This window comes from Artemia franciscana, chromosome 20 (genome assembly GCF_032884065.1).
Source record: "Artemia franciscana chromosome 20, ASM3288406v1, whole genome shotgun sequence".
NCBI classification, from domain to species: Eukaryota; Metazoa; Arthropoda; class Branchiopoda; order Anostraca; family Artemiidae; genus Artemia; species Artemia franciscana.
This window is the reverse complement of record NC_088882.1, coordinates 14,476,025-14,489,793: the sequence shown is the minus strand read 5'-3', so window position 1 is coordinate 14,489,793 and position 13,769 is coordinate 14,476,025. Positions and strand designations below refer to the sequence as shown.

General features: G+C 37.4%; 1 protein-coding gene across 5 annotated transcripts in view; it reads left to right on the top strand.

Annotated features, from left to right (window-relative positions):
- LOC136039783 (KIF-binding protein-like) overlaps positions 1-13,182 on the top strand; it is an 80,288-nt gene extending 67,106 nt beyond the window's left edge. For 3 of the 5 annotated variants that reach the window (XM_065723658.1, XM_065723657.1, XM_065723653.1), the window contains exons 2-3: positions 8,601-9,329; positions 13,086-13,182. In XM_065723658.1, the coding sequence (XP_065579730.1) occupies positions 8,620-9,329; positions 13,086-13,167 (792 nt within the window). In that variant the 5' untranslated portion in view covers positions 8,601-8,619 and the 3' untranslated portion in view covers positions 13,168-13,182. Of the gene's footprint in view, positions 1-6,017; positions 6,207-6,437; positions 6,558-8,600; positions 9,330-13,085 lie in introns of those variants that run through there. The other 2 variants (XM_065723655.1, XM_065723656.1) reach the window with 2 other exon arrangements.
- Positions 13,183-13,769: the final 587 nt, after the last annotated feature.

Sequence of the window (13,769 nt, the reverse complement as noted above, 5' to 3'; positions counted from 1 at the left end):
AGCAAATATGCTGAAAATACTTTAGCGAAAACAGCGAGGCCTCCTCCCTCTATTCTTAACCCCCCCCTCCAACCAAATACACTAACAAATGATGATACTGTACTTTCTTTAGCTGTTAATCCACCTTTCCTGTCACCGTTAGTTGAGAAAAAAAACTTACTGCTTTTGAGGGCGAAAGCTTTGTTTATTACTGACTGTTGTTTAGTATACTTTTCGAAACGACTGTAATCCATCAATCAGTTGCTAGGAGCACCGCTTTCGTTTTTGTTTTGTTCGTTTTCATTCAAATATCTTGATCTTTTTAAAATAAGCTTTGCAAATAAGTCAATAGTACATTCATGTTCAGCCTAAAGAGCGATGTCCCCTCCACTTAGCCCCATCCTTTCTTAAACCCCCCCCCCCCCAGAAAAAAACACCAAATATACTAAAAATACTTTTCAGTTTATAGAAATAGCCGTCAAAGGTGGAATTGCCTTCTCCCAAAATTTCAGTTTAATTGACCTACAAATTCTCAGCCTATTTATTTCCAAATTCGAAGTATTATTTCACAAAAATTTCTTAACCGAAAAATGGTCAAAACATCCAATTTTTTGTCATTTAAAAAGGTGGGCCACTAGAGTTTTTGATTAAAAAAAAGTTTTATTGGTAATGAAAATACTTAACATACGAATTAACTTATATTAGGTAATCCCCCCCCCCTCGTCAATATCATAATATAAAGGGGATCATCCGCTTGTGCCTGGCTATTTACGCTAAAGTTTAAGTTAAAAATTTCACACAAATTACAATTTTTTACAATAACCGACAGAACATTTTAGAAAAATTTAAATTTTTTTTACAAAAGTTAATTGGAAATAAAAGCTTTTTTATTTTATTAGGCTTTTTTGCGGCCCTCCACTAATCCCATTCCTTTCTTAACTGTCCCCTCAAACCAAATACACTAAAGACACTTCCGTGTATAGAGCCTGGCATTAGCGTAAAAAGCTCGGTAAAATTCTAGTTATTTGACTTGTTGCTATCTCGAAAAGGGTTTAGGTTAGGAAAACGAAACTTTAAGGGATGAATCTACAGACTAATGTATGCCCCAGGAAGGTATTTTGAAGTAACTACCTCCACTCCTTCCTCTTGAGGGCCTGACCTTTGATGACCTTTAGCAATATGTGTGTTATAAAAATGAAACCTTGCAAAATAGATCTTCTGCTTAATTGAATTACAATAAAATTGTTTTCAGCTTCATAACTGCTCAAATCCATTTTATAAGATTTTAAAGATATGCAATTGCATTTCCTAAATTAAAAAAAAAACCATTAATATGGCTCAAATTCTACTCAAATAACGGGAATCGCATTTTTCAGAACTAAAGGTAGAGAAAAAGCAACTAGTAACTGAAAATTACGGCAAATGTTGTTTTGTCAAAATTTCAATAGGTATAGACCTGTCTAGTAGGCAAATTTCAGGGCCCTTTACAGGGAGAAAGAGTGGAGATGGGTACTTTAAAATACCTTCCCGGGACATACTTTAGCCTGTAGACCCATCCCTGAAAGTTTCATTTTCCAAACCTAAACCCTTTCCGAGATAGCAAGAATATTTATCTTGGTATGCCCATTGGAAGAAGTATTAAAGAAACCATTAAGCTTGTAATTGAAAACCTTGCTAAAAAGATTCGAATTGCATAAATTACCAGATTCCTAACTATGAGATCCAGACTATTTTGGCTGAACAGATCTCAAAGGCATAACCTAATCATAAAAAAATACATACAGATGGATCTGTCCAGAGGGAGAAAGCTGGAGTATGTATCCCATTCCTGAACTTGAACATCTATTCTCCTCTCCCATTGGGATCTTCAATTTTGTCTGCTGAATTATGTGCCATTCGCCTGGCCTTGAATGCACTTATAAATTATAACATAGATGTAGTATCAGTTGCAAGTAGTAGTACAGTTTTAGTTGCAACCAGTCTCATTTGGAGCCGCAATAGTAGCAGTAATCCCAGTAGTAGTGGCCCTGAAAGTTCCAACTTTATACCCTTACCTGTTCCTAAGATATTGCAGGTATGCCTTTTTGATAGCTTGGATACATGTAGTTTCTCTTGATTTAGCTCAACATACTCCTCAACATTTCCTAAAGCTTTGTCTCAATATCCTCAGCATTTTCTGACATACCTAGGATCAAAAATTCCTCCCCTTCTTAATGATACATCAAGTATTTAAAATATGGACAAATTCCATAATTTACATTCCTTACCCGGAGGGCTGTGAGGGCATGACATCCCCAGAGAGATAGCTATTAGACATGGTGACTATTTTGAATGAAATGGATTTTCAAGATCCTTATCGGTGTTAAGGGGAACAAAAAGGGAAAGAGGGGAAGGGGCTGACCTATGTTCATTATTTAACACCCCTCTCAACATGTCTTTAAATTTTCAACTTAATCCCATTAGTTGTTCCTTAGATATTACATTTATGTCCTTTTAAAAACCCTCCTGCATATTCTATGCTTTGATTTTTGTTTTACATTCCCCTCAACATTTTCCAAAAGTTTTACCTTAATATTCTTGGCCTTTTTGGAGACTCAGGATTAGACATGCTCCCTTTTCCCAATAACTGACCTTGTATACAAACAATGGGCAACTTATACAACTTAAAACAGTTGCTGTGAATACGTTCTTAGATCACACTGGCTATATATGAAGTATGAAAACAAGAAAAAAACATATATAATAAATGATTTTTTTTTAGCACTAGATGGTTTGGCAGAGGTCCTTGCTGGAATATCTGCTTTTGTTATTTTGGCCTTTTCTCTGTCCACCGAATGATATCTCTTTTTTTGGCTATTTAATTTGATTATTCATTCATTATATTTTTTCTTGTTTGTTATATAATACTTGCCCCAGGGGCTTTGGGGGTTAAGTCATCCATAGAGACATAGCTTTTTGACTTTTCAACAATTTTGAACAAGATGGCTATTTCAAAATTATGATCAGATATTTTTACGAAAATATTACAGTTCAAAATGGGGATGAAATATTTTAATCGACAGTGAAACAAATATAAAATTTCAACGGAATGTTTCGGACACATATACAGTGTCCATCCTCAGTTAAAAGCCCTTATTGACTTAGTATAAGATACCCCTTAACATTCTCCAAATTTTCACCTTAACACCCTTAGTGTTTTTGGATGATCCAAGAATCAAATAATAACCCTTTTCCTAATGATAAATCCTGCATCTAAACAATGGGCAAATTGCATAATTTACAATCCCTGCACCAGTGCTGTGGGGGCATGGCATCCCTGGAAGTATAGCTATTGAACCTTTTGACTAATTTGAACAAAATGCCAATTCCAAAATTTCAATCAGTGTTGAGTAGAGGGAACACCTAAAAAGCAAGGAGGGGGAGCCCTCAAAATCTCTTCAGTATCTCCTTAATATATCTTAAAATTTTCAACTTAATACCATCAGTCGTTCTTTTGATATTGCTAATATTCTTTTTTCACAACCAGCAAGGACATAGTGGGTTTTGATTGTGTTCAGCATTGCTCTCAAAATCCCCTTAAAGTGCCACCTAAATACCCTAAGCCTTTTTGGAGACACAGGATCAAACATGCCTTCTTTTCCAGTAAAAATCCTTTTATGTTAACCATGGGTAAAATGAATAACTTGTACTTACCCTGGAGGCTGGGGGAGGCGTGTCAATCCTGGAGGCATAATTGTTTGACCTTTGAACTATTTTGAATAAAATGGCTATCTCAAAATTTGGATTTAATGCATTTGGAGTAAAAAGAGCGTGGGAGGTGGGAAATGGTTGCCCTTGACTCTTAACAAGGGCACTAAAACTTTTGATTTCCAATCAAATAGGCCTCCATCAAAGTTTATACAACGTTTCTTCCATAAAAAACTTTTTATGTTAACAAGAAGAAACTTCCATAACTTAAAGTCCTTGCTCTGGGTGCTGGCGGAGGGGTTTCAACCCTAGAAGCATAGTTATTTGACCTTCTTACTATTTGAAACAAAATAGCAATCTCAAATTTTGATTGAATATATTTGAGAAAACAGGGTGCAGGGGGGGGGGTGTTGTTGCCCTCCAATTACTTTTGACTCCTAAAAAGGGATCCAGAACTTTTGGTTTCCAATCAAATGATTCTCCTCTAAAGTTTAATCACCACCCCTTCAAATAAAAACTTCATATGTTAACAATGGACAGCATGCATAACTTACAGCCATTGCCCTGCAGACTTGGGGGGAGGGGTGTCAATCCCGGAAGCATAGTCATTTGACCCTTGGCCTGACCCCCTTTTATACAAGGGGAGAGGGCAGATGCTTCAAAGAGTGAATTTTAATGCCAAATATCCTAACTCTCATGATGTCTAAAAATGTAGTTTGGATGTGTTTGGAGAAAAAGGGTGTGGGGGGGGGATAGTTGCCCTTTGCTCAGTTTCAACTCTTGAAAAAGGAACTAAAACCTTCGATTTTCAATCGAATGATACCCTTCAAAGTTTAATGACCATCTCTTTCACAAAGAACCTTACATGTTAACAATAGGCAACTTGCATAACTTACAGCCCTTGCCCTGGGAGCTGTGGGGGATTTTGTCAATCCTGGGGGTATAGTTATTTTCCCTTTGTACTATTTTGGAACTAGAACTTTCGATTTCTAATTTAATGAGTCCCCTTCAAAGTAGACATGGCCACCCCCACCCATTATATGTCGCCAATGGGCAACTTGCATAAATTGCAGCCCTTGACCTGGGTGCTGTGAGGGATTATATCGGCCCTGGGGGCATTCCCTTAAGACTATTTTGAACTAAATGGTTATCTTAAAAATTTTGATTGTATGTATTAGGGAAAAAAGGGTTTGGGGTAGGGATGGTTGCCTTCCAATCACTTTTGACTCTTATAAAGGCCGTTAGAACTTCTGATTTTGAATCGAATGAGTCCCTTCCGAAGTTTATACGACTAACCCTTCGATAAAAAGTTTATATGTTAACCATAAGTAACTTGCATAATTTATGGGGGAGAGGGGGGTGTTAAACCCCAAACCATAGTTATTTGATCTTCGAACTATTAAGAAAATGATTATCTCGAAGTTTTGATTCAAAGCATTTGGGGGAAAAGGGCGTAGGGGGGGGGCTAGTTGCCCTATGGTTAAAAAAGAAACTAAAACATTTAATTTCAAATTGAATGAGCCTTTGAAGTTTATACGACCACCCCTTCCATGAAAAACATTATGTGATAATAATTGGCAACTTGCTTTTGGGGCTGTGGAGGGTTTTGTCAACCCTGGAAGCATAGAAATTTGACTTTTAGATTGTTTTCAACAAAATGGCTATCTCAAAATTTTGATCAGATCCATTTGGGGAAAAAAGGGCAGGGAGGGGGGATATTTGCCCTTTAAACACATTTGACTTCTTCTAAGGTCAATAGTACATTCGATTTCCTAATAAATATGCCTTCTCCTAAGTTTATATGACCAGCCACTCCGCATGAAGTGCCACTGAGGAAAAAGTAATAATAATAAAACATAGAAGCCTTATGGGTCTTTACTATAAGCAAAGCTATAGCATTGCCCCTGATTATTTAGGTATGTAAGAAAATGCAGTAAGTATGCAGACTTTAAAAAATAGATTTTAAATTTTAAGCCACAAACTGATCTCGAGATGTTTTTCTGTGAATTAAATAGCTTGGTAATTCAAAAAATTTGGTTTTCAATATAATGAACTTTTAAATAAGACCCACTAAAAGTTATCAAAGAATATTAAGAGAATTTTTTTGTAATGTCTCTTTGTTTTTCTGATTTGTTTTTTTTTATGTAAATGGTATATTGCATCCATGTCAGCTTGGAAGGCTGTTAAAATGTAACAGGACTCAAAAAACACTAAAGCAGTTTGTCTTCTGAGCCACCCTGGGTTTCTTGAACATAGGTTTGTTCTAAAACATTTTTGTGCCCATTCAATAGTTTGCTGCTAACAGGACTTGACAAGACTTACTATAACTTAGGTCTACTGCCGGGCCGCACTCGCCGTAGAGAATGACGTCTGCCTCCTCCATCCGCTTTGGTCCAGTGCGGTTGTTTGTGCTTTGCTCGGTCTAATATTTGCCATCGCCAGAAACTCGGACAGGCTATCGGATCATCACTTCTTCGGTCGGCCACGAGGTCGCTTCCAACCGGCTTCTTTAGGGTCAAAGTCAAAGATCATCTTTGCGGGTAAGTACAGGGGCATTCGAAGTAGGTTTCCTAACCATCGTAAGCTACGCTCAGCTGCTTGGATTGAAAACCGAGACTTCTTGGTGAGCTGCAGCAGCTTCTCGTTACTCATGAAATCAAACCACCTTAGACCTTAAATCCTTCTCAGGCTCTTCGTCTGGAATACATCGATGGCCTTTAGCTCTGCGATTGATGCATGCCATGTTTCAGCTCCGTAAAGCATTACTTAACCTACGAGGACTTTGAAAATCCGCTGTTTTGTTGAACGACTAATGTTCGGTTTTCGATAAAGATGACGGTTCAGCCTGCCCATAGCAGACACTCCAATAGGGATACATCTAATCTCCTTTTGTATGTATTTTTTGATGATTTTTTTAAAAAAATGTATGCATTTTATAAGGTCCACTTATTACAGAGGTACCATATTTGAAAACTTATGGTAGGTTTTCTCCCTCCCTTCTTCTGCTTTTCAACCCTTCTTCATACCATTTTAAAGACATATTTTACAAAATGTTGAGCCAGGTATGGTCATGAATAAAGTGTTATTTTTTAGCCTGTGATGCTCAAGATCTAGTTTCGACTGTTCTCTTGGAACCTAACGACCATTGTGATCAGTTAGAGATTCTAGTTTCTTAAAGCACGACCTTTCTGAACTGAAACACCACTCTGTAAGGAAACAAAGACTCAAAATATTAATAATTAATAATTTAATAATTAATCTTTAATAATTAATTATTAATAATAATTAATAATCTTTAATAATTTAATTAAAAGTGATCAATCGTTACCTGAGCTGAATAAAATTGTCAAAACCTGTGTTTACCAGTTTTTCAATGCAACAACTGCTTTCTGTGTTTACTTGGTTTGAATACACCGGTTGTGGTTTTGCAGTCTTTAGTCTACTGCTTTACTATTTATCTACGTTTTTCTAGTAAACATTTTGAACATTTAGGTACACTAAGTCCTTGCTGCTTCGATATATTCTATTTATTAATCACGTTAAAAAAACGACAAAGTTCAAACATTATTTCAAGTAACTTGGATCAGCGAACAAGGAGAATAACCTACACAAATGAACCTACTGTGTTCTTTATTAAGAAATACATTTGGTGAAAGTTACTCCATCTACTTTAAATTATATCTCTGTACGGAAAGACCTCTCTCTCTCTCTCTTATGAGGGAGTTCTCTCTAATGTCTAGACACACCTGCATTCAAAAGTCTTATTATCTCCTTAGAGAATATCCCTCTCCATAGGAGAGCCTCTTCCATACAGAGGAGCGTCCAGAAGTCGAAGACTAGGCCTACTCAAACCGAGGCAGTAACTACGAGTGTATGTAATTTTACCAAAATCCTGCAAATAATACCGAGTCTGCATGCACTAACTCGTTTGAAAAACTAAATATTCTCAGTTGGAAATTGATTGATACCGAAAGTGAAAAAAAACAACAAAAGACAAAAAAACTTGAACACTGAAGTCACTGGCGAATAGCCTTAATAAGACTCATGTGCTTACCGCACTAAAAAATATTCCTTTATTATCTTTTATTCGTTTTACTTCCGGTGTATCTAGGTATTTAAATTCTAATCTAGTACTTAAATACAAAATACATGTTTAGTCACATATTTGGAAATACTATTGAAATATTTTTATGACCAAGTATTTTGCATTTGTATTCAGATACTTTTTAAAAGTATTTTGTCAATCATAGTCCAAAATTATGATATCACTTAAACTTTTTTTTGAGAATGACAAACTTGTTGAAAATTGAAAAATTCCCTTTTTGGAAAAAAAAAAATAACACACCAAAAAGTGTTCAGAGAACATATACCTAAAAGTACCGTGGACATCAAAATGAAAACATTTTTGGCCCCTAGCTCCATCTTAGGTCTATTTATTCTTGAAAAAAAAAAAACAAATTCTAAGACCACACTGACTATATATGACACTTGACAAAAAGAAGACAAATAAAATAACTTAGAAAATGAGGGTTGAGTAACATACAGTCATAGGCTCCGTAACATATATAAATAAGGTTTTTATACACTCGATCCTTTACCTTCCCCTAGGAAAAATCACTCTTCTTAACTAAGGCACTGAAGCATGTTGATAATTCAACAAATTTGAAGGGTTACTGATAGTTTTTGGTCCTTGGGGATGTCATACATAATTCTGGCCCTGGGAGTTGATAGTATTGATTAAATTTGATTATGGTTTTCTAAATATTTTAGTCATACTTAGCTATAATTTGCATATTTTGCAATTGTTCACTGTGGTTCTGTTCACTACTTGAAGAAATGTCAAATATTGTTTCAAGGAATGTGCTGGTTTTCAATATAATTCAAGTTTGAATTACTGATTTTTTAATTTAATTATTTAGCTGATTTTATTTTAGGTATATTGAATGAGCAACAATGATAGAGGCTGCTTCTGTGTATAGTCATTATGAATCCCTGATCGAGAACAGTGTAAAGGACCCAGAAACTGATCCCTATAGGTCCAAATATAAAGCAATCTGTTGTCTGAACGGCTTTTTGGATGTAATGACAACGTTTGGCACAATCAAACAGGGCTTTGAAAGTTCACCAAATGAGCTGCATATCCTTTGTTTACGTGCCACTGTTCTATTTCTAGTTGGAAAATTAAAACGTGAAACTAATGAAGCAGGAATCGCGGAAACTTTACTTCTTGAAAGTTTATCCAAAGCCTCAGCTACTCCTGATGTACAAAAAACCCTTCAATTAAAGTTGTCCATCCTCAATCAACTTGGTCTTATTTATTGTGACCTGTCTAAACATGAACAAGCCGAAGGAGTTCTCCTTGAAGCCATTTCTCTTTATGAGGAAACAAAGAACATGTCTGACAAATTATGGTGTGTAAAGGACATATTTTATGGAAAAATTGTTGATCAGAATGTTTCTGATGACAATTTGGAAAGTGAAAATACTCTCACCTTATATTACATTGCGCAAGTTTATCAGCATCTTGGTAAGAGCTCTCAATCCGCTAAATATTGTTCTTTAACTCTTAGAAAGCAGTTGGTAAGAGGAGTAACAGATACTATATATTGGGCACTGAATTGTGCTACTTTGTCACAGTACTTTGCATCTAGAAACTTTTTTGAGTAAGTATAATTTGTATAATCTTCATTTTTGTCTGTTGGGTCTGACTTATTTCATGGCTAAAATCTTGAAACTAAAGTATAATTTATGTGGTGTCAGTTAAATAATCTATTGGGGTACTATGCAAGCAGTATGATATTCTGGGTTATGAACATGAGTCACTGAGCTTGTTTGGTTTGTTCAGTTCTGTTTTATTCAATCTCTGATATTAGCCATGTAAATGAAACAAATTAAATACTGAATTGTAATATTATCCATTTGTAGTTTCAAGTTGCAGGACTAAATTAGAAAGAAAAGACTAGCGTATCATTCTTGCACACGAGAGGAGGGGGCTCTGGAGAATCTCCTCCCCCTAATATTGGTCAACCTTGTGAAAAAAACAACGTTGTCCTAAATGTACTTGACTATTTATTGGATACCTCCTGCGGAAAAACAGTGTACTAACTTGACCTTATTAGGTGGTGGGGGAGATGTATGCACCTTTGCTAGTGCACAATGTATTCTTAAGGGGACGACATAAGAAACATGTAGTGGCTTCTTAGTTATAAAAAACAAGACAGCAGGGTGGATCAGCATAACTACAATACCCTTGATCTACTGCAGGGAAGCAGAACTTCTATGTGTTTTTATGGCACTTGCTATTTACCAAGTGACATATAGTGATCGCAAATTCTGTCGATCTGTCTGTCTGTCGGTCCCGGTTTTGCTAGTTTAGGCACTTCCAGATAAGCTAGGACGATGAAATTTGGCAGGCGTATCAGGGACCAGACCAGATTAAATTAGAAACAGCCGTTTCACCGATTTGACCATCTGGGGGGGGGGAATGGGGGACAGTTAATTCGGAAAAATTGAAAAAAATGAGGTATTTTTAAATTGAGAACGGGTGATCGAAAAATCTTAATGAAATTTTATATATAGAAGGTTATCGTATCTCAAAACTTATTTTAAATCCCAATAGGATCTGGTGACATTGGGGGAAATTGGAGGGGGAAACCTAAAATCCTGGAAAACGCTTAGAGTGGAGGGACTGGGATGAAACTTGGTGGGAAAAAACAAGCACAAGTCCTAGATAAGTGATTGACAAAAGTGGAACAGATCCGCTCTCTTTGGGGGAGTTGGGGGGGGGGGAGGTTTAATTCGGAGTGATCGGATCTTAATGAAATTTCATATTTAGAAAGACCTCGTAACTCAGAACTCTTATTTTAAATGCCGACCAAATCCAGTGTCATTTGGGGGGAATTGGGGTGGGGGACCGAAAATCTTGAAAACGCTTAGAGTGGAGACATCAGGATGAAACTTGGTGGGAAGAATAAACACAAGTCCAAGATACGTGACTGACATAACCAGACCGGATCCGCTCTCTTTGGGGGAGTTGGGGGGGGGGTAATTCGGGAAAATTTGAAAAAGTGAGGTATTTGTAACTTATGAACGGGTGATCTGATCTTAAGGAAATTTAGTATTTAGAAGGATCTTGTGCTTCAAAGCTCTTATTATAAATCCCAACCAGATCTGGTGACATTGAGGGGAGTTGGAGGGGGAAACCGGAAATCTCGGAAAACATGAAAATTGAGGTATCTTTATCCTACGAATGGGTGATCGGATCTTAATGAAACTTGACATATAGAAAGATCTTATGTCTCAGATGCTCCATTTTCAATTCGAATCGGATCCGGAAACATAGGGGGCTGAAGGGGGGAAGCAGAAATTTTGGAAACCAAAAATATTGGAAAACACTTAGAATGGAGGGATCGGGATGAAACTTGATTGGAAGAATAAGCATAAGTTCTAGATACGTGATTGCTATAATTGGAACGGATCCGCTCTCTTTGGGGAAGTTGGGGGATGGGAGATTTCCAGTGCTTTGGTGAGTTCGGTGCTTTTGGACGTACTAGGACGATGATAATTGGTAGCGTGTCAGGGGCCTGCACAAATTGACTTGATAACAGTCGTTTCCCCGATTCGACAATCTGGGGGGATGGAGGGAGAGGAAAAATCGAAAAAACTGAGGTATTTTTAACTTACGCATGGGTGATCGAATCTTAATGAAATTTGATATTTAGAAGGATCTCCTGTCTCAGAGCTCTTATTTAAACCCTGACCATATCCGATAATATTGGGGGAGTTGGAGGGAGAAACGGGAAATCTGGGAAAACACTTTGAGTGGAGAAATCGGGATGAAATTTGGTGGGAAGAATAAGCACGAGTCCTAGATACGTGATTGACATAACCGGACTGAATCCGCTCTGGGGGACTTGGGGGTGGGGTGGTAATGCGGAAAAATTGAGGTATTTTTAACTTAAGAACGGGTGACCGGATCTTAATGAAATTTGATATTTAGAAGAAACTCATGTCTCAGAGCTTTTATTTTAAATCCCGACCAGATCTAGTGATGTTGGGGGGAGCTGGAGGGGGAAATCTTGGAAAACACTGAGTGAAGAGATCGGGATGAAACTTGGTGGGTAGAATAAGCAAAGATACATGACTGACGTAACCGGACTGGATCCGATTTCTTTTGGGGAGTTAGAGGGTGGTCCAGTGCTTTGGCGAGTTCGGTGTTTCTGGACGTGCTAGGAGGATGAAAATTGGTAGGCGTGTCAGGGACCTGCACAAGTTGACTTGATAAAGTCATTTTCCCGATTCGACCATCTGGGTTCCTGAAGGGAGAGGAAAAATTAGAAAAAAGAGGCATTTTTAACTTACGAGTGGGTGATCGGATCTTAATGAATTTTGATATTTAGAAGGACCTCGTGTCTCAGAGGTCTTATTTTAAATCCCAACCGGCATTAAGCCTCTGATTTTCCTTTTAAATCTATCTATTGATTCTTAGAATTTTGCTAGAGCTTACGTCATATCAGCTCTTGGCTCTTCCGACCTCGTCACAAGTGCCATATGAGCTCTTAGCTCTTGTTTTCACTGCATTGCGTAGAATCTCTACTCTTAGAAACCTGAGAGGGTGTTCATTCGTTTGCCAACTATAGGTTCCAGCAACATTTCTAAGGTTCAAAATTGATAAGGGGATATCTTGCCCCCTCCTTTCGCGTGCTCTTTTCCCCTGGTGGTGGTCCTGTAGCCCCCTCCCCCCCCCACATGCTATCAGAAAAAAAAGAAATGACCATTCCACTGCATTGGTTGAAAAGTCTTGCAAATTTTCCGTCAGGAGGGACATAACCCATGCAGCCATAGCTGCAAAGGCCACACATTTTTCAAATAGCTCATTCTTCTGTATTGTTTTAAGGAAAGGCAGGGTGTGTTGCAACATATTGAAAAAGGAATCGTGCGATTACTGAGTTCAAATTAAACCAGAAATTTAACCTTCAAATTAAACCAGAAATTTAACCTTCAAATTGAACCTTCGACCCTCTTCAAATTTCCCCTCATTGCGGCCTCCAAGTTATTAGCAGACAGGTAGGCACTTAGCCCCTCACTTAAATAAGACTGATGTAAGTATTTTCATTTCTAAAACAAGTGAGATCCAAGCTGCAGAAGTGGCTTTGTGCAAAAATGATCTAATTCCAGACTTGATGCAAAACGAGCTAAGACCTGAATCAGTGAAAAAAGTCATTACAAAAATACGGTAGGCTCAAAATGCAGACCGACTCAATCGACGAAGGAGCTAATTTTTTATCCAGTGCAAAACACTTCAAATCCTGACCTGATCTGTTTGAGTCCTGACCTCAGTATCAGATCAGTATCCTGATCTGATACTGTTTGAGGTTTAGTTAGAATTCGATGAATACATGTTCTGTGTTTTTCTTTAGGGAAGCTCGGCATCATCTTGCGGCGGCATCTTGGATGATGGAAAAAATCTCATTGGAAGTTCAAGAAAATAATGAAGGGTAATATTTGTAATAACATCATTCTTTCAGCTTTTCAGTTCAATTAAGCATGAAACGGATTATTGAAATATAAGCAAGGGAACAGACTGAATAATGACATTATGAAGATTCTTTCCTTTTTTATTGGACCTTCTTAGTATTGCCCTTTATATGTAGAAAGGGTAATAATTTCCAAAGCAAATCATCTTTAATGTTACATAATTTAGCTCTCAGTTTTAGTTTTAAAGAAAAAACTGACATAATCCGGTCACCAAAGAATTTATCACCGAGTTTAACGCTGGGTTGATGGTATAAATCATATCTAATATAGTAATCATTATACTACTACTACTACTACTAATAACTCACTGCAGCACCAAGCCGCCTGAGGCCAACACAGCTACGCACGCTCCTCCTCCAACCTAATCTATTTAAAGCCTCCCTCTTTACACCCTCCCAGGAAGTTCCCATTTCCTTTAAATCTTTATTTATGACATCCTCCCAACCCAGACAAGGACGACCTGCTTTCCGTGTTGCCCCAGACGGTTGGCCAAAAAGGACAATCTTCGGTAATCTGTCATCCTTCATTCGTAGAACGTGGCCTAGCCATCTCAATCTTTCTTTCAT